We start from the raw sequence: 20,240 nt of genomic DNA, 5'->3' as shown, positions 1-20,240 counted from the left end.
ATTTTTAAAGTTGGTACTTATTTCCTGCCTTTATGCTTGATCCCTAAAATACATTTCTCCATATTTCTCTTCTTAGATTCCTTAATGTTTTTTTCAAAACTCACTTAATGTGCCACCTTCTATGGGAAATCTTTCCTGGTCTCCCTAGTTATTAGTGCCTTCTTCCTTTTAGGATTATCACGTATGTACTTATCTCTTCTCAAGTTATATCCCTGTTACAGATAATACATTCCTTGACAACAGGGTTATTTTTTTTATCTTTGTTAAATCAAGAGCCAGAACCTGCTATTATGACTTGAACATAGGAAGCATTTATTACATTCTTTCTAGATTAGATGACAAAACAAAAAAACTCAAACATGTTCATGCAGCACCAAGATGTGGAGTTACTGGAACCTATAACTGAGAATAAAGAAAGATTTCAGGTCCCTAAAAGTTTATCAGCTCTGCTTAATTAAGGTGTATGACTGAGGTGGGGCCACCAGGTGGTGCTCAAACAGAGAGGGAAACAATTTGAGTTGAGGAATGAGCATCATGGGGCTTTAAGTTCAGTGATGCTTGGGAGTTCCTATGCTGACACCTGCACAGGACACAAGTAACAGAAACAACTTCACCATTAGGGCTGAACAATACAAACTAGATCTAGTTAGTAGAATCTCTTTTAGGCAGACAAGACAGAAAAGAAAAGCTGGTATGAGATGAGAAAGCAGTTTCCAGGGGGACAAAGGGTGGATATTTTCAGAAAAAGTCTAAGCAAGGTAGTAAGGTAAAATAACTTGGGTCCCACAGACTAATGCCAGGAAAACACTCCTGAGATACTGTTATAGGAGGAAAGCATCTATACTGACAGCTTTGAATGATCACACTTTGGATTTTCTCAAACTTGCACAAGAAAGTGCTTTCAGGAAGTCTGAAACATAATAACCTTGAAGTTAAATGCAATGCTAGGAAATCGGGCAGGAAGAAGATCAAGAAAAGTAGATACCATTTTATCACTTTGTAGTTGGTGTTTGGGACCAAAATCAAAGGGAAAGTATAGGAAAGGGAATAGGCATTTTATCTTTCATGTGTCAGTGCCTACTTAGCATTTTACAAAAATTTTATGAAATTGTTATTCTTTTCATTCATGATCATATGCTATCCTTCTAAGCTCCTGTCTATAGAAAGATACTTTGATAGAGAGAGAGACAGAGACAGAGATAGATACAGAGATAGATATATTTATCTATTGCAGGACTTGGTCCCTTAATTCCCTTAAACACCCCCAAAGATTGGTGTGCAGTTTATTGTGAGAACAATGAAACAGGAAGGAAAAGGAAAGAAATTCTATGATTTTTCCTCACATGGGTATTTGCTGTTTACCTCTCTGAAAACACATCATATAGATTAAGTAGAATAGAAGCTTCTTGAGGGCAAGAGAGTATTTCTTTTTTTAGTTTTGCATTTCCACTGCTCAGCATATTGCCTTGTACATAGTAGACACTTATATTGCTGTGGATTAGATATTTGGCTTATTTTTATCTTGTCATATTTACTCCTTCATTTCATACTTTTGTCACTTGTGGGGTTTTTTTTGCATCAAAGCACAAGATTTTATATTTATCCCCCTTAAATGTCACCTTATTAGATTAAGTTTATATTTCTAGTGTTTTTAGAGTCCAACTCTTATCTAATATTGCAGTTCTCAAAATATAGTCTATGGACATCTAGGGAACCCTGAAACCTTTTTGGGGGTCTTTGAAGTCAAAACTATTTTCATAATAATGCTAAGACATTTTAACTTCTCATGCAGTAAATAAATAAAACTCTTTGGAGCCCTCAATAATATTTCAGAATATGAGACAAACAAATTTGAGAACTGTTTATCCATTGTGTTAACTAAATGCCTTAGTTTTATGCTATATGACTTCCCTTAACTCAGTATTTTCTGACCCACGGCTCTACATGTTGTCCAATAGCTTGAAAGCCTGATGAAATCTTAGTCAACTCTGTCTACTGCATTCCTCTGATGTTTTTCAATGTGTCAACCCTGGCAAAACAAAGGAAAAGCGGTCAGTTTGGCATGACATATTGTAATTATTGTTTTCCATTTTAGAATGTTACTAGGCCAACTGAGGTCGGCCACAATCTATGCCAAAGAGAATGTCAGGCAAAGGTAGAAAAAGACAACCTAATAGAATACTGAGAACTCAACCGTCAGTGGATATATTTAAGAGTTAAGGGGACTCTAAACTAAGGACCACAAATAAGCCCTGTATAGATCCATCTAAGTATCTAAAAGGAGTCAGGTTGAATAATTTAATGACAAATTTTAGAATTCTTTCAGAAAAGCTGGGTGGCCTATAGTATATAAGTTTCAGTCTCAACTTTTTTTTTAACATTTGCCTTTCTCCAGTTCTGTAGCCCTTCTCCTTTAATTAAAATATAGATTAAATTAATTAGATTAAATATTATAGATATATATTATAAATATCTGTCCATCTCTCTTTTTTTGTCTCCCTCACACATATACACGTACTCACATACACACATGGTACATTCTTCCATAGTTACCACATCATCAATGTTGGAAAGGTATACATGTAAGGATATGTATACAGAGTATACATGTATACAGAGTTCTAAGTTTAGCCAAGGAACACATGATTTCCCTGAAAGGTTCACCTTGAATATTTTTGGATACTATTAAACTTTTGCAACATGGTTTCACTTTTCCAACATTTCATGAAAAGTATTTTCCTAGATTGGCTGGATCATGATTTAACAGTATATCAAGATGACATTTTAATTTACTTTCAGAATATGATCCAATGTACTATCCACAACCATAAGATGCAGGCTTCCTTCTACCACTACTAATGCTATGGTTGGCTGGAGAACTGCATATTCAACCTGACTACTTATTGAATCCCTTAACTCAAATACATCCACTGCCAGTTGGGTTCTCAGTATTCTATTAGATTGTCTTATTCTACCTTTGTCAGACATTCTCTTTGGCATAGATTGTGGCTCACTGTAGTTGGCCTAGCAAGCCAAGTATTTACAGAAGGAAATTGGGTGCTGTCTGTGTCCTTGGAGAAGGTTTGTGTGTGGGGTTGTTCAATAAGCAACCTGACGTCATGGCACAAAGAACACCGAAGGGTTGGGGAATTATGCTTGTGTGTCATAAGAGAAGTAATAACTGTATCCTTGACAACCCCTTCTTACTGCTTTTCTATTCTTAATATGTTTGAGGCAGCAGAACCTTGACATCAAGGCTGCTTCTGAGAGCTAGCAGAACCACATGAATGAAGCTAAGGCAGTATGTCATGGTCCACAATTGACTCCCTGCAAATTGGAGCAACTTTAAATGATCTTTCAACTCGTTTGTCCATTGTCAACACCAGATATACTTATCTTTTTAATGTGGTTCAAATTTCAAACAGGATATTTATTGTTTACAAAATTTAAGGACCATTGTCCTATCCCAAGACCAGATAAGAAAGCAGAACCATTGAACTATTTGGTACAAAAGCTTCACTGATACCCAACTCTGATTGAACTTCATGTCCCTCATGAAAATGGCCATTTATCCCATGCCAGGAGACCTGTTTTCCAGGTCTTTTAAAGTCACAGAACATAATACTTGCCACACTTGATGGAATAACTTGGCTATTTTACATGCTGACCTTTGAACATGACTACTCCATGGCTGGGTCTTTTCACTGACTGTCTCCTACCTCTCCCTTCTCTCCTTTATCTCTTAACTTTCTTGACTTTTTTAAAGATTCAACTCAAATCTCTCTTTCAGAAGGCCTTGCCAGGACTTCACTAATAGTGTCCTCCCCTCTGAGATCATATTCTATTTACTCTATGTTGATCTTAAATGTATCTAACTGTATGTTGTCTCATATGCAAATGTGAAGTCTTTGAGGGCAGGAACTATGATTTTGCTTTTCTTGTATCTGAATTGCCTAGCACAGAGCTTAGCACACTTTAAGAATTAATGTGTGTTAACTATTGACAGAATTTTACTAGGACTTTGACCTCCCTAAGAACATAGTGACTAGTATTTAAAAAACCCCACAAACACCAGTAAAATGATGATGCACTTCTATGTGTTACCCTCAATCCCAATTATGACTGAGACCATAATTGAAGGTAGGTACCCCTAGATTGTTGGTCAATGTTACCCTTTATTTTCTCCCTTTAAAAAATATTTTATTTTAAAGCAATTGGGTTAAGTGACTTGCCCAAGGTCACACAACTAAGCAATTATTAAGTGTCTGAGATTAGATTTGAACTCAGGTCCTCCTGACTACAGGACTGGTAGTCTATTCACTGTGCCACCTAGCTGCCTCCCTCAATATTACCCTTGAACTATTGTGACTCTGTTCACTTATGTTGCTAACGTACAGGACATATTTTATTTGCAGGGTATCTATGTCAGTCTTGTTAGTCCAATAATCAATCACATTGTATCCTCTTGCTTCCTTTCCCCTTCTTCTAGGTAGGAAGGAGGCTGTTTTCATTGCTTGTTTAGAAATGATGCAGGGAGTTCTAAGAATATGATACAGGGAATTATGAATATGGGAGATTCGTAATTGGAAACAGATTTTGTAATCCTTTATACTGTTAAATTTTGTAAAAATGTCATCTGCTCCTGTGATATAAATGGATTCTATTATTCTTGTTAGATGTAAAATTTGTATTATCTCCTTATTCCCAACCCCTAGGTTTCCAACCTTTTACCTTATTTTTAGTCACTGTATATTTTAGTCACTGAGGGGAGGGATTTCCCTATTGCCCACAGTCTCTAGACCTTTCACTAGATCAGAGAGTGGGCAAAAATATTAAAAACCTGACCTGGAATCCCCTTGAATCTTAGCCCAGCCAGTTCTCTCTCTCTCTCTCTCTCTCTCTCTCTCTCTCTCTCTCTCTCATTCTCTCTCTGTGAATTCTTTCACCATTCAGGCCTCTCTCAAACTTCCAGGGTGACACCAACTTCCTGGCAACACAGTGAGTTGTGAGAAGATGTGACAGTGACAGTCAATAACAAAATTTATTAAGTAACTAGTACAGCACCTTCAGGTATGTCCAACCTTCAGCCCATGGGCTAGCATTTGTTGTGCACGTTGGTGGACTGGATGCATTGTATTCATGAATGAGTATTGAATTCTGTATTGAGTCCTGGGTTTTTGTTGAGCAATGTGGACCAAAAGAGCTAAAAGGTTGAGTAGCCCTGTACTGGTTGTTCAGGGTTTGAGTCTGAGGACTGGGGTGGGGGGGGTGGGAGTGTTGGGGGCCATCAGAAGAGGAGGAAAGACATATAATTTTTTTTGGTGAGACAATGGAATTAAGTGACTTGCTTAAGATCACACAGCTAGTATATATATCAAGTATCGAGGCAGAATTGAACTCAGGTCTTCCTAACTCCAATGCCTGGTTGCCCCCCAAAAGACATAAATTAAACAATACCAAGTCCCTGCTCTTGAGGAGCTTATAATATAATAGAGAAGAAAAGTTAAAAACTTACTACACTTACAGTAAGTAAAAACTGACTACATTTCCACTTTACAGATGGAAGACAACAAAAATTAATTTTCTCAAATTCTCCAGGAATTGATAACTCTTGACTACTCACTCATCTTATGCTTTGTATAACCTCTTCCTTAGCTTGTAACCTGGTTTATTAGTTCTAAGCATGAACATCTCTGTATCTGTCTACTTTGCTCTCTTGCCAAGTGAGTATACCTTGATACAATCTGAATAATGAAGCAAAAAGTTCCTCCATCCCAACTCCTCTGGAATTTATGCCTTCAATAGGGTTCTGGGGAGGGGAACCGTTGGACTAATTAAGAAAAGTCTTAGGGGAAGATGTTGTAGAATTCTTCCCTAGGGATAAGAAATAGTTGATTGTATTGGTATTTCTCTTCAGATTTAGAGCTCTTGAAAGTCCATCAGTCTGTAGCTATTTGAAAGTGACTTAGGCAAGTAACAAACTTCCTGAGTTGTAAAAGGAAGGATTTGGACTAAATGGGCTCTGAGGTCCCTTTCAGCTTCAGGTTTGTGATTCTGTAATTATATGAATATCTTGCAATGTTATCCTGCTGTCTTGAACATTGCCAGGCAAACTTTTCATGTCGCCCTAAGAAATATGTCTATTACTTTCAACAGAGCAAGGTAAACTTTCCATTTCCATATATACCTTGTGTTACTTGGATCTGAATTGGGTTTTTCTTGTCTGATTTAATATTGTTATCTAATGTGTTGATTGATAGGGACCCCACATTTCAGGTGCTTACCCTTGGAAAACAATTACTAAATCATGTAGTCTGGGAGGTATAATAGGCAGAGTGCTAGACTTGGAGTCAAGAAGACCTGAGTTTGAATCCTATTTCAGACTCTTACTAGCTGGGTGATTGTGGGCAAATGACCTTTTTTATACCTCAGTTTCCTCATCTGTAAAATTAGAGGAATGTATTGAATGGTCTCTAAGGGAATTTCTAGTTCTAATTTTATGTCCTATGAACCTTTTTTGTATAAGTTTTTGCAAGGTAAATTGGTTTAAGTGGCTTGCCCAATGCTACACAACTGAGTAATTACTAAGTGTCTGAGGTCGGATTTGGACTCAGGTACTCCTCACTCCAGGGCTGGTGCTCTATCCACTGCACCACCTAGCCACATCCGTCCTATGAATCTTTAAAGTATCAAAGCCCTTTGGAAACATCCAGAGAGGCTATAGGTAGTTCCGTGCTAAGTACATTTTGAAGTCTTTTTTTTTTAGGTTTTTTCAAGGCAAATGGGGTTAAGAGGCTTGCCCAAGGCCACACAGCTAGGTAATTATTAAGTGTCTCAGCCCTGATTTGAACCCAGGTACTCCTGACTCCAAGGCCGGTGCTTTATCCACTATGCCACCTAGCTGCCCCTAGAAGTCTTCTTTGATAGACAAGGTTGCTTTAAAAATGTAGTTAACAAAGAACAATCCTCTATATCTTCTAATCGGTTCACTGTCTTTATAATGCCTTCTACTGCCTCAGAGGGCAGCACAGTGGAAGAATTGGTTCTAAATTTTTCTTCTAAATCTTCTTGGTTCAATGGTTTCCTCCAGTGACCATAGAAAGTATCACAGCGTTCTGTGAAGGTACTTCCATTCTCAAGGGTGACGCTCACCTCACAGTAGAGTGTATCAAAGTTAGGGTGATTGTTGGGAGGGTGCTCCAACTCTACTTTAGCAAGCAACTCCCTTATCTGAGGCCTGCTCACCTGGCTCTTGTGGAATGAGTGGACTGAGATGCCACCATCAAGCAATACAGTACAGGCAATGAACTGGAAGGAGTGCCGGGCTTCATGCTCTGAAACTGGGAAAGGTCTGTTCACGTATTTGACATCAGGGATTCTGAGCACAATTCTTTTGATCCTGTCAGTGGGGAGCAAGTACTTCCTTACAGAAGCAGTTGCATCTGCAACCCAGTGTGTTCCTAAATGGGCAGGGAAGCGCTTGGTGGCTATGTTTTGTTGATCTAGCAGCAGAGAATAAGATTCCAAAGCTGGTAGGGCTTGTGGGACATAGTTGGAATAGAAAGCCCCGAACCCTGATTCTATGTCCAAGATCTCCTGGTTCCCTTGAAGACCCAGCAAAGCCAGGAAAGCAGCTTCCAAGCCATGCCTGGCTGCATTGCCAATGTGAAGAGGTTTGGTCTGTGTGGCAGCATTTGCCATGGGTGCCCCTGCATAGGAAACAGCAATAGCCATGGCTTCTCTGCACTTTGTTTGGTCAAGCCCTAAAAACTTGGCTGCAGCAGCTGCACTGCCCAAAGTGCCCACAACTTTTGGTGGATGGAATCTGAAATGCAGAGCACAGAACAAGCTAGTTAGTTGTGGAGCATTAGAGAAAGATGTGACATTGATAACTAAAGGCATTTGAAAGGGGGTTATAAAAACACAGGTCAGGCAGTGGCTTACAAAGATGAGCCAATATTATATTTTACTTTTACTTGCTCATATGTAGTGAAATAAAAAATGTGCTCATCTGGAGAATTTGACTTGGAATTTTGGCATCAATTCTAGCAATTGGTCCAGGGAATATCTCAGAAGAAAATGAGGTAAACAGGACAGCCAATGGGAAGGGACTACAGATAGGGTCAAAGAGTTAGAAGGACAATTGGTACATGATGATGAGGGTATTTTAGTCTGGTCTGCCCTTGTACCATGACAAAATTAACATTGGAAAAGGCAGTTGTACACCTATACCAAGAATGAAACTCTAAATAGAAAACCACTTATAGGAGGTTTGGTCTGTACCACAATTCCCCTGACACCATCCCCTGTGCATTGAGAAAGAGCTGAGACCCAGATCTAGTATTTCCTTTTCCAACAACTGGTTCTATTAGTTGCTATGTTAGATACAAACTGTGTCCTTTTCCTTTTCCTTCTTTCCCTGATTGCAATATGTAGGATTGTGGGGAGTGCAAATAAAGTGAACTGGGTCTTTTCTGCAACTCTTGAGTAGAGAGCATATTTATACACTGTGGGAATACTATATGTAGGAGATGGTATGGACTCCACCTGAGTCACTTATTTTCTCTTATAGAATGCTTATGGAATACTTACAGAATACCTATAGAAAATACCGCATACAGTATCCACATATTTGTGTGAGAGATTATACCATTATAAGCATATGACTAGGGTTCTATGCAATATAGCAGGTTTGGGAGGAAGGCAAAATTTTCTAGTAGGTAAGAAATCTCAGAGCTATTCTACTTAGGTAAATCCTCATGATTGCACCCTTTGGTTAGTGGGAAGAGTGTAGCTACCTAGAGAGAAATGGACCTGGGGATTATTCCTTCTTAAAGAACGAAAAGAAAGTCTGCATTTCACCAGCAATCCACTCCAAAGTGGAGTAGTTTTTGATGGTCAAGTGGAAGAATCAGCATTTACTAAGTTCTTCCCATGTGTCAACATCTGCTAATAGTCGATCTTTTCTGCTGCATAAGACCAGATTAAGGCTAACAATGACACCTGGAAGTTAAAATTAGCCTTTAGTACTTGATAGATTTGATCTTGTGAGTAAATTAGAATACTCCAGAGCCCTAAAAGCACCAACTATTTAATAAATGAAGCAAAGAATGAGGTATCTTTTTGCCCAACTCTGGGACAAATTTTCTCCATACCTCTTTGGTATGTCTCTGGCTTCCTTGGAGAAATGCATCAATCGACCTTGTACTTCAATTCCAACATTGAAAGCCAGCAGCAGGTCAAGTCCAGAGATTCTGGGATTTTGAGGTAGGACCTCTGATAAAGCCAAGAGGGCAGGAAGGACAGGCCCCGAAGGATGTGTTGCAGGGTGCCAAGTATCATCAAAGTCCATCGAGTGAACCTTTTTGGGTAAGAAAACACATACAAACCCATAGATATACAAATTCAGTTCCCTTCAGTTCTAGTGGACTAAACTGACAGAGAAGAAGATAACTTTGTCAGAGATGGGATTTTTTTCTTAGATTTTATCTATTTTTCATTAAGGTTTGAGGAAGGAACATGATATGGGGTGGGGTAGACTTGGGTTCATATTTTGGATCAGATGTTTAGTAGCAGTGCAATCATAAGCTTGTAGAAAACACCTAGAACAGTTATATATATATATATGTATATATATATATAGTATATATATATATTCCTAAAACTTATCTATGTTTAAATTTTCTATATTTTCCCCTTATTGTTCACCTAGTCTCTTATAGAAAGTATTAAGAGAAATCTGTGGTTAACCCCAAAGAGTTATGGTCTATATGAATTTCCTTTACCCAAAGGCAAGCTGAGAGGGAAATTATGGTGGGGGAAAAGTGTGTGTGTGTGTGTGTGTGTGTGAGAGAGAGAGAGAGAGAGAGACAGAAAGAGAGAGAGACAGAAAGAGAGAGAGACAGAAAGAGAGAGAGGGAGACAGAGATGCACACAGAGAGACACACAGAGACAGAGAGACAGAGACACAGAGAGAGAGACAGAGAGAGGTACATGAAGAAAGGTGAGGGTGGAGGAGGAAAGAGGAAGGGAAGGGTGAAGGAAGAGGGGAAAAGGATTTGAAAGAATCAAAGATTTTTCTTTAAAGTATGTTATTAAGCTTCCTAAAAACAGAGATAAAAATGAACCCAGTCCACTCATCAACTGGTCTGGGTACACTAGAAATAAATGATAGCATTTGGAGATTGGTAAACCAAGAAGCATCATTCCAATTACTCTAGGACAGTTGCCTCAACATTCCATTTATTCCTCCTGTGTAGACATAAAGAGGCACTTTCCAGAAGATGGAAAGTTCAGAACAGTGACTAAAGGCAAAGTTAGTCTCAGAAGAGAAGAGATGGGAAAGAGTATCTAAAAGGAAACAGGCAGTTTTTTAAGCTAAATACTTCCAATTCCAAACACTGCTTTCTCAATAATATTTTTGTGGATATTGTGCATACTTGTTTCATTTCAAATTCTTCCTGGATATTTCCATCTAGTTGTCTTGCTATTAGTGGCAACTTGACTTTTATAAAACTGAATTCACTATTTTCTCCCTTAAAGAAATTTCCCCTCTCACTTTTTGGGTTATGCAGGATTGACAGCTTGCAATTGTCTTTGACTCTTACATCAAGTTAATCAACAAGTCCAGTTATTTGTTCTTCAATAATCTTTCACTCATTTCTTTTTTCCCCCATACCCACTGCACTGTTTAGCCACCTATCATTCATAACTAGCCCACTGCAGAAGTCTGAACAATTATCTTCCTAATTTTAGACTCTTCACACTTCTCATTGTCAGAACATCTCCCTAAATCATTGATTTGGTTATTTCAACCCCTGCTTTTAAAAAATCTTCAATAGTTCCCCACTTCCTACCATGTATTCTGTATCCCAGCATTCAAGACCTTCTGCTATCTGGCCCTAACCTAACTTCTCAGTTTTGCTTCCAACTACTTTCACATAAAAAATAACTTCCAGTCAAATTCCTTTACCTGCTGTTTCCTAAATAATATATAAGATAATGATACAATATAATAATCCCACTTATATAATGCTTTGTTTGAAGTGCTTTCCTTATAACAATCCTACATCATTGTGAGGAAAGTCAGGAATGGACAAGTATTGTCATACTTATTTTACAGATGAGAAAAAAAATGTAGTTTTTGAGAATGTAAGACTTATTCATAGTTGTACAACTTATATGGGTCCAAAGTAATATCAAGATTAAGAATTTCTGATTGCAATGCTGGCACTTGATACACTATTACTTCCTACCTGTTCCTTTGACCTACTCCCAAGTTTCTACTTATTGGAGCCCTTCAAAAGATAAGCTTAAATGCAACTCCTTTCATGGGGCTTTCTCTGATTAGCCTTGCCAAAAATGTCTCTCCCATTCTGAAATTCTCCAACAGTATTGATATCATTTATTATCTTAGCTTAGATTTCCTTTTATAGTCATTACTGTGTATCTGTCTTATGTTTTCCATTGATGAAAGTGCTTTGGCATTGAGTTTTTTGTCTTTTGTCACAAGAGAAGTTTATCCTGGAGAAAGAGTCTAGACTTAGAGTTGGGATATCCTCGGAGTTTTCTGTACTTCATATGAAACCCTCCCTTTCCCCAAGTCCTTGACTTCATCTTTTCATAGATAATTTTATCCCATGAAACTTCTAAGAAGACTTGTTTTTAAAAAAGCTTTAGAAACAGACAAAACTGGTGATACTAAATATCTGAGATTTGAACAGTTAGTTACATAAAGATCCTTACAGCTACTCCATTAACGAAAGCAGCATATGTGGGTGGGAGCCTGAGGTCTGGATGTCCCCAGACGCAGCTGGATACATCAGAACTGTAGATCTGGAACAAAAGCAGAGGAGTCAAATTGGGGCATCAGGTCACCATTTCTATTCTTGCTTGTTTCTTCCTTTTATTGATTGGGGTTATTATTCTAGCAATTTTTGATGACAAATATAAATTACATTCTGTAAATGTCTTTTTCTTTGACCCAGAGAATTTTATAACTCCTCCTTCACATGTAGATTAGAGAAAACTGTCATCCTTTTGCAAAAGTTCCTGATACAGACAGGCTTTAAGGGACAGAGGAGTTTGACATTATCTGCACTTTTTTGTTTTTTGTTTTTAACCTTTCAGTTCTAAATGGATGATTGCTAGGCATTTAGACCTACTGTATATATGTTATTGTTAAATATATGTGTGAATTATTTTTTAAACTGAACCTGTGTTGGGGCAGCTAGGTGGTGCAGTGAATAGAGCACCGGCCCTGGAGTTAGGAGGACCTGAATTCAAATCCGGCCTTAGACACTTACTAATTACCTAGCTGTGTGACCTTGGGCAAGTCACCCCATTGTCTTGCCAAAAAAAAAAATCTAAAAAAATTAAACTGAATCTGTGATTTTATCAGCACAGAGAACTCCTGATGAGGAACTTCCCCTACTTTTGGAGACTGGGACCTGCTCTGCAATTTAGTTTCAAGAGTGACATGGGACATTTAGAGGTTAACAGGTCAAACATCCATTTTTGTGCCAAAGGTGAGACTTGGACTCAAGTGAGAACAGCTTGCTATCCATGGTGACTCAATATATTTTACTTATTATAAACATATTTTCAATAATATATTATGTAACATATTATTATAGATATACAAGTTACTATATATATATATATATATATATACAAATATGTGTGGAAACACAACTATATACATACATATATATATGTATATATATATATATATGCACACACATATTATAAACACACACATATATCCTTCCCAGATAGTCTTCAGGCAATTGTTTAAGACTGAGGTAAAAGAAAATGCCTATATGCTTTTGCAGAGTAAGCTTACTCATCTTTTTTTTTATTTTTTTAAAACTTTTTTTTTTAGTTTTTGCAAGGCAAATGGGGTTAAGTGGCTTGCCCAAGACCACACAGCTAGGTAATTATTAAGTGTCTAAGACCAGATTTGAACACAGGTACTCCTGACTCCAAGGCCAGGGCTTTATCCACTACGCCACCTAGCTGCCCCTGAAGCTTACTTATCTTATGGGGAGTGGTATAGAGCTATGAAGTCACAGAACTGGTCCAAAAAATACTCCAAATGCCTATATTATAGCCACATGTCTATGTGATATCATACTTATTATTATAGTCATGCTAGACATATTTTGCTTAAATGACAAATAAGTGCCTATATTGTTTTATATTTATTATTATTACTATAGATATGTATCCACCACATATATACAAGGCTCATTATTTTTTACTGTGTCAAATGCTTTATATGTAGCTAAATCATAGACATGTTTGTTATTTTTAATATATACATTATATATATATATATGTTCCTATATTATATCTCAACTTGTGTATCTTTCATGGATTTGAACTGTGTGTGTGTGTGTGTGTGTGTGTGTGTTTAAACTATTAAAGTTTAAAGCTGCATTAAGAATTTTAGGACACCCAATTTAGGCATGTATGTGTATATTTGAACACATGGACAATTTGTATCTATACATAAACATATGTATGTGTTACACATATGTATTGTACATATATAGTAATGTGTGTTGTGTGTATATATAGTAACATATATATGAATGTATAGACCTGTAATCTTATTGATGTAGAAAAAAATTATATAAATTGCTACTGATTTTATTGATGTAGTTTAGCAACTTGTCTGAAATTTATAGTTTTAGCATTAACAAGTATTTCTTTGGTTCCAAGTATATAATGCTAGGCACTGTAGTAAGTGCTAAGCACACAAAGAAGGGCAGAAACAGTCCTTGCCTTCAGGAACCTCACAATTTAATGGGGAGAGACAATATGTAAAGCAGTTGTGTACAGGATAATTTGGAGATAATCACTAGAGGAAAGACATTCATCATTGGGAAGTAGCTGGAGGTATCATTGGAGTCAGCTGGTGGTGTAGTGGATAGAACTCGGTCTAGAATTAGAAAGACCTGAGTTCAAATGTGTCCACAGACACTTATTATCTGTGTGAAATTAGGCAAGTCAATTAATCTGTGTCTGCCTGAGTTTCCCATTGTAAAATGAGGATAACAATAACACTTACATCATAGGAACAAGTGAGATAACATATATAAGGTCACTCAGCATAGTGTCTGGTATCTAGTAAGTGCTCTTTCCTTCCTCTTTTCCATTAAGAGGGATTGAGAGAGGTTTTTAACTGAAGGTGAGATTTTAGTTGAGACTCAAAGGAAGTCAGGGAAGCTGGGAGGCAGATGAGGAGGGAGAGCAATCCAGATATAGTGGACAGCTGGTAAAAAATAAAAACAAAAACAAACTCAGACTCAGGAGAAGAGTCTCTTGTTGAAGTAACAGCAAGGAGGCCAGTGTCATTGGATCACAGAATACATGGAGGTGAATAAAACATTAGAAGACTGGAAAGACAGCAAGGGTTCAAGTTATGAAGGACTTTAAAAGTCAGAGGATTTTATTTTTGATCCTAGAGGTAATAGGGGGCCACTGGTATATACTGAATAGGGAGAATGACATGGTTTTACCATGTCAGGTTTTACCTTAATTTTACTACTAAGAAGATCACTTTGAAAGCCAAGTAGAGGATGTATGCAGTGGGGAGATACCTGAAGTAAGGAGATCAATCAGAAGGCTATTGCAGTAGTCCAAGAATGATGAGATTCTTCACCAAGGTGATCATAGTGTCAAAGGAGTAAAGGGGGACACATATAGGAGAGATGTGATGAAGGAGAATCTGTACAACTTGGCAACAGATTGGAGAGGGAGCCATGAGAAAGAGTGAGCAATCTAGGATGACATCTTGGCTGCAAAGCCAGGGTAACTCAATGGATAGTGATAGTAGCAAGCTATTTAGGAATGGGTAGGGTTGGGAGGGAAAGGTAGAATATTTGCTTTGGCACTGAGAGATTGTGATTTGCCAGAGGTCAAACAGTATGTATCAAAAGTTGGATGTAAACACAGATCTTTCTGACTCCAAGCTGTATCTGTTAGTGTCCCATATTATGTCATGTTATATATTATATTAATTATATTATACTATATTTATTATGTCTCATCATATATCCATTATATCATATGTTATATTAGATTATCTTGTTATATTATTACATTATAGTATATTATATCTTACTCTGCTCTGCTGTATTATATTTCATGACACTGATTTTCTGACATACTAGTATCTATAATATATACTTTTTTTAATTAAAAATTTTTTTTTAGGTTTTTGCAAGGCAAATGGGGTTAAGTGGCTTGCCCAAGGCCACATAGCTAGGTAATTATTAAGTGTCTGAGACCAGATTTGAACTCAGGTACTCCTGACTCCAAGGCCGGTGCTTTATCCACTACGCCACTATGCCACCCCCCCAATTTTTTTTATTAAAGATATTATTTGAGTTTTACAATTTTCCCCCCAATCTTACTTCCTCCCCCCCTCCACGGAAAGCAATCTGTCAGTCTTTACAATATATACTTTTGTACTCTTACTTTACTATATTGCATAGTTTTGTGGAAGACTTCAGTATTGGTTCCCAGTAAGCCAACACCCAGAGTATCCAGGATCATCCTCTTGCTTCTATGAATGACTTGGTCTGTCAGATGCTGGACATTTAGGCCATGGATGATAGTGGCAAAGCTTTCTGTGACAGACTTAAAAGAAAACAGATATTGTGCATTTATATTTCCATGTTTATTAGGACTAAGCATTTTTACTTGTAGATTTGTGCCATCTTTAGTGAATTCAATATTCAGAGATAACACATTGTAAACTCAGAATTTCAGTGCTGGAAGCTACCTTAGGAATCACCTGATCTAATGCCAATTTTTTTTTTTTACAAAGAATGAGCTTTGGGGGACAGATTGATGCAGGCATTTAGCAGTGGTCACCCAGATGTTTATGGTGGAACTGAAAATTGGTTCCAGTGTCTCATGTATTTCCCACTTCACCAAGCTACTGAATCCTTAGAAAAAAGATTAAGTGAGGATTGTTATCTCTATTTCACAAGGATCCTTTGCTTTTAAAAAAAGGACCATGACAAGGTTTTTTAAAGTAAATTTTTTTTAGCAAAAAGAATTTAAAATAAGGTTTGATTTGAACAAGCTTTACTTGTTCATTTATGTGCTTTACTTTCAAATTACAACAAATTTTAGTTGTGGCACATTCCTCCTGCCTCGATGTCAAAAGAGATGCATGCTTCATTAGCTATTCTCTGAGATCAAGACTGGTCAGTATATTCAGAATTCAGTTTCCTTTTAGTTACATATAGCTCTCTAAGAACACACCAGTTGTTTAAGATGAGGTCTACTTACCCACCCCCAAACATTGTCTCAACTCTTTGAAGCCAATGGGAGGAAAACTACCACAAATGGCCCAGTTCCAATGATTAGCTATTCTTGATTCTAAGGATCTTGCTTACCAGCTTGCCTCAATTCTAGATTCTCTAAATCTTAGCTAGGTTTCTATCGCTAACATTTTCATTAAATGGGTCTTTTAAAATAAGCTACTATGTATGGGACACTACGTCTTTTGTTGTTACATGATGTGTTACTTTTCAGTCTTTTTTAAAGCCTTGATATTAATGGAAGATATTGTGTTTGGATTTTCACAGTGAAGTCTCCAAGATGGAGCTGGGAGGCAATAGATTTAGAATAGGATAGGAGTTCAGATGCCATCTCATTTTACAGAAACTTCATTTTTCACAGAAGAAACTGAAGCTGAACAAATTAAGTGACTTTCCCAAGATTATATTGATTGTAAGCATCAGAGTTGGGATTTGTACTCGAGTTCTCAGAATTCTAAGTCAGTGCTCTTTTCATTACACCAGAGGAAGCAAGGGAAGGAATGAGCATTTTATGTACTAGGTATCCTTTTACAATTATCTCATGAGGGCAACCCAGTTCCCTGAGTTCAAATCTGACCTCAGACACTTACTAATTGTGTGACCTTGGGCAAGTTATTTAACATTGCTTACCTCAGTTTTATCATCTATAAAAGGAAGTAGAGATAACAAATCACTCCAGTATCTTTGCCAAGAAAACCCCAATAGGGTCACAAAGAGTTAGACATGACTGAAAAATAAAAGAACTGAACAACACTCACAACAAACCTTTGATCATTACAATGACCCTGTGAAATAGGAACTATTGTTATTCCCATTTTATAGTTGAGGAAACTAGGGAACTGAGGTTAGGTGACTTGCCCAGGGTCACACCTAATCTGAGACTAAATTCAGTTCTTCCTGATGCCTGGTCCTGCCTCAAGAGAGTCAAAGTCAGGGGCATTACTACTTTATATTCTAAGAATTTCTTCAAATCTAATTTAAAATGAGAAAAGAAGAGATTATTGTGACAGCAGCCACTTTGGCCTTTTGCTAACATTTGTATTTATTTCTGGGAATTCCAGTCCTAAAAATTGCTGCTTTTCCCCAATCCTATCTTTACAGTGGATCTGATTAGTGGTAGTACATAATTTTTTTCTCTACCAGAACAGGCTAGCAGTAATGGCACTATCATGTTGGGTGTTCATAGGATGATGTTCAATCATAGAAATAAGAAAATTTTAAGAAATCATAAGAAAAAGATGCACTCTAATTTAGAGTTGGAGGGAATATGGGAGGTCAGTCTAGCTCAAATCTTACTTGATGGATGACTCTCTTCAATGACATTTTCCACAAATATTTTTCTAGTTTTTTCTTGAAGAACTCACTGCCTTGTGAAAAGTCCATTCCATTTGGAAAAGTGGGAGAGCAGACACAAAAGTAGGATCTTGGATTGGTTATTATATGCCTATTCTAACCATGTACTGCCATAAATAGTGCAATAGAGAAGGTTGCTTGGAATTCTTTTAATAATCATAGTCGTCATATTTATATAGCACTTGGCAGTTTTCTCTCTGCCCAGCTCTGTGAGGTAGCAATGTTAAATATTATCAATCACCTGTATTTTGCAAATGAGAAAACTAGAGCTAAGAGAACTTAAATGGATTGCTAAAGGTCACACAGATAGGCTAAAATATTGTTGGAATTAAATGGGGGTCTCAACTCAAAGATGAGTTCATTTTCTACTATGCTACAAGGCATTTCATACTTCTAAAGGAAAAATAACCTTACACTGACCCTAAAAGGAATGGCCAGGAATGTAAGAAAAATGAGATGAAGAGAAAGAAACAAGTGACTACTCAACAACCCATGAACTTTACTTTCCCCCATTCATCTTAAAAATAACTTTTTTGGATCTGACTGATTTTTTCTTGGCAATTGAGGAAGCAGTGAGGTGAAATGAAAAATCATTGGTTCTAAAGTCAAAGATTCTTGGCTCTATTATTTATTATATGTTTGACCTTAGACAAAGCACTTAAGCATTTTGGACTTCAATTACATCCTATGAAAAAGGAGAGGAGTTGAACTAGGTGATTTCTAGGCCCAGGTTTAGTAAACCAACAATAAAAACTATGCTCAAAGTATAAAATAAGTAATACTATACTGACTAATTTCCTTTTTTATTTAAACATTTTACTTCTAGTTCTGAATTCTTCCCTTCCCTTCAATCTTTTCCCTCCTATTGAGAAGACAAGTAGTATGAAACCCATTATGCATATGAACTGATAAATTTTTTTTTAGATTTTTGCAAGGCAATGGGGTTAAGTGGCTTTCCCAAGGCTACACAGCTAGGTAATTATTAAGTGTCTGGGGCCGGATTTGAACTCAGGTACTACTGACTTCAGGGCAGGTGCTCCATCCACTGCGCCACCTAGCCGCCCTGAACTGAATAATTTCTTAATCTCAAGTGTCTACTTATCTTCTCAGTTTAAAAAGCTAACCATCTCCCTTATATTTATGTTATTAGATGAAGAAAAAGATGTATTCAAGTTTTCAGTCAATCAATATATGTCAGGTTCTCTATTAGGCCCAGAATATATAAAAAAAAATGAAAAAGTTCTACTTCCTCAAGAAACTTATATTCCATTAGGGGAGAAAACATATAAACATATAAGCATAAATACAAGAATATTTTTTGAGGGAAGGAGCTAGTATTTGGGGGGGTGATCCAGAAATCATTTGCCATTTTTAAAAAAATGCCACTTTCAAAGCAAAAATATCAAATAACTGGAAAAGAGAGAAGAAAAATCAAACCAAAGGAAATAGGCTATAACATAATCATACCTTGAGAATCATTCTGAGCTAAAGAGGATGTCAATCCCAGGAACAAAGTTGAGCAGTGACTTGAACAAGCACCAAACTTCATTTATAGAATCAGCTTTTCCCAACTTCATTTATAGAATCAGCTTTTCCCTCACCACGCCTTCCCACCTCACCCCCTCACTTTGCTCAATCATTTCCTTCTCTAAACCTAGGAACTTCCCCATTTCTCCATTGTGTTAATTTCAATTGCCCCTATCATGAACTTTTTGGCCCATCCCAATGGATCAGGAATTAGTTTGGAGCTCTTCCTATGGAGCACAAGTGGGGATGGGACTGTGCCTAGGTCCCTTCCTGTGAACCACTTTCCAAGGGACATCTGAATCCAATGCCTCCAGGTTGCTTCTTTCGTCCTCATAATAGGTAAAAGGGACTATGTCAAAGAGGATCGCCAACTGATGCAAGAACTACCCTTTCGGCAGGTCAGATAAGAGACTCAATCTCTGTCTGTCTGTCTCTGTCTCTCTGTCTCTCTGTCTCTGTCTCTGTCTCTGTCTCTGTCTGTCTGTCTCTTTCTCACCCCCCCCCCCATACTTCGTTGGATCACATCAGTACCAGTTTCATTTCTTGTAAGGACTGGGAAGGGATTTTTCTCTCCTCTTTTGCAACATCAGCACCATGTATAGCAATGAACCTGTATTTCCATCACTTAACACAGTTCATGATAATTTGTTCAGTCTTTTTTCAGTTTGTGTCTGACTCAGGCTAGATTTGAACTCACAATGATGAGTCTTCCTGATTTCAAGGTCAGTGCTCTATCCACTGCATCACCTAGCCACCCATTTATTGTGTCATTTCAGTCATGTCTGACTATCAATGATCCCCTTTGGAATTTTTTTGACAAAGTTCCTGGAGTGGTTTGCTATTTCTTTTTCCAACTCATTTTACAGAAGAGGAAACTGAGGTAAACAGTGACTTGCCTGGGGTCTCCTAGCTAGTATGTGTCTAAGGTTGGATTTGAACTCAGGTCTTCCTGACTTCAGGACTGGAACTCCATCCACTGTGCCACCTAACTGCTAAATAGTGGGAACTTAATGAATGCTG

General features: G+C 37.4%; 1 protein-coding gene across 2 annotated transcripts; it reads right to left on the bottom strand.

Annotated features, from left to right (window-relative positions):
* Positions 1–4,861: 4,861 nt before the first annotated feature.
* ACOD1 (aconitate decarboxylase 1) lies at positions 4,862–19,265 on the bottom strand. 2 transcript variants are annotated; one of them, XM_074191847.1, is made up of 5 exons: positions 19,161–19,265; positions 15,487–15,648; positions 11,746–11,835; positions 9,156–9,361; positions 4,862–7,825 (listed from the first exon to the last, which is right to left on the bottom strand). In XM_074191847.1, the coding sequence occupies exons 1-5, from the start codon at positions 19,170–19,172 to the stop codon at positions 6,898–6,900; spliced, it is 1,398 nt and encodes a 465-aa protein (XP_074047948.1). In that variant the 5' UTR covers positions 19,173–19,265; the 3' UTR covers positions 4,862–6,897. The 2 variants fall into 2 exon arrangements, with proteins under 2 accessions (XP_074047948.1, XP_074047949.1); XM_074191848.1 differs by lacking the exon at positions 15,487–15,648 and having other exon boundaries at positions 19,161–19,255.
* Between the last annotated feature and the right edge of the window lie 975 nt (positions 19,266–20,240).

Source organism: Macrotis lagotis, chromosome 6 (genome assembly GCF_037893015.1).
Source record: "Macrotis lagotis isolate mMagLag1 chromosome 6, bilby.v1.9.chrom.fasta, whole genome shotgun sequence".
Lineage (NCBI taxonomy): Eukaryota > Metazoa > Chordata > Mammalia > Peramelemorphia > Peramelidae > Macrotis > Macrotis lagotis.
This window is presented reverse-complemented; position numbering and strand designations above follow the sequence as displayed.

Excerpts from the sequence above, each read along its gene's own strand:
- ACOD1 (XM_074191847.1), bottom strand. Across the intron at positions 11,836-15,486 it reads AAACTATGCAATATAGTAAA|ATCTACAGTTCTGATGTATC; the intron begins GTAAGAGTACAA and ends CTTTTGTTCCAG. Across the intron at positions 7,826-9,155 it reads GCCAGAGACATACCAAAGAG|ATTCCATCCACCAAAAGTTG; the intron begins GTATGGAGAAAA and ends TCTGCATTTCAG.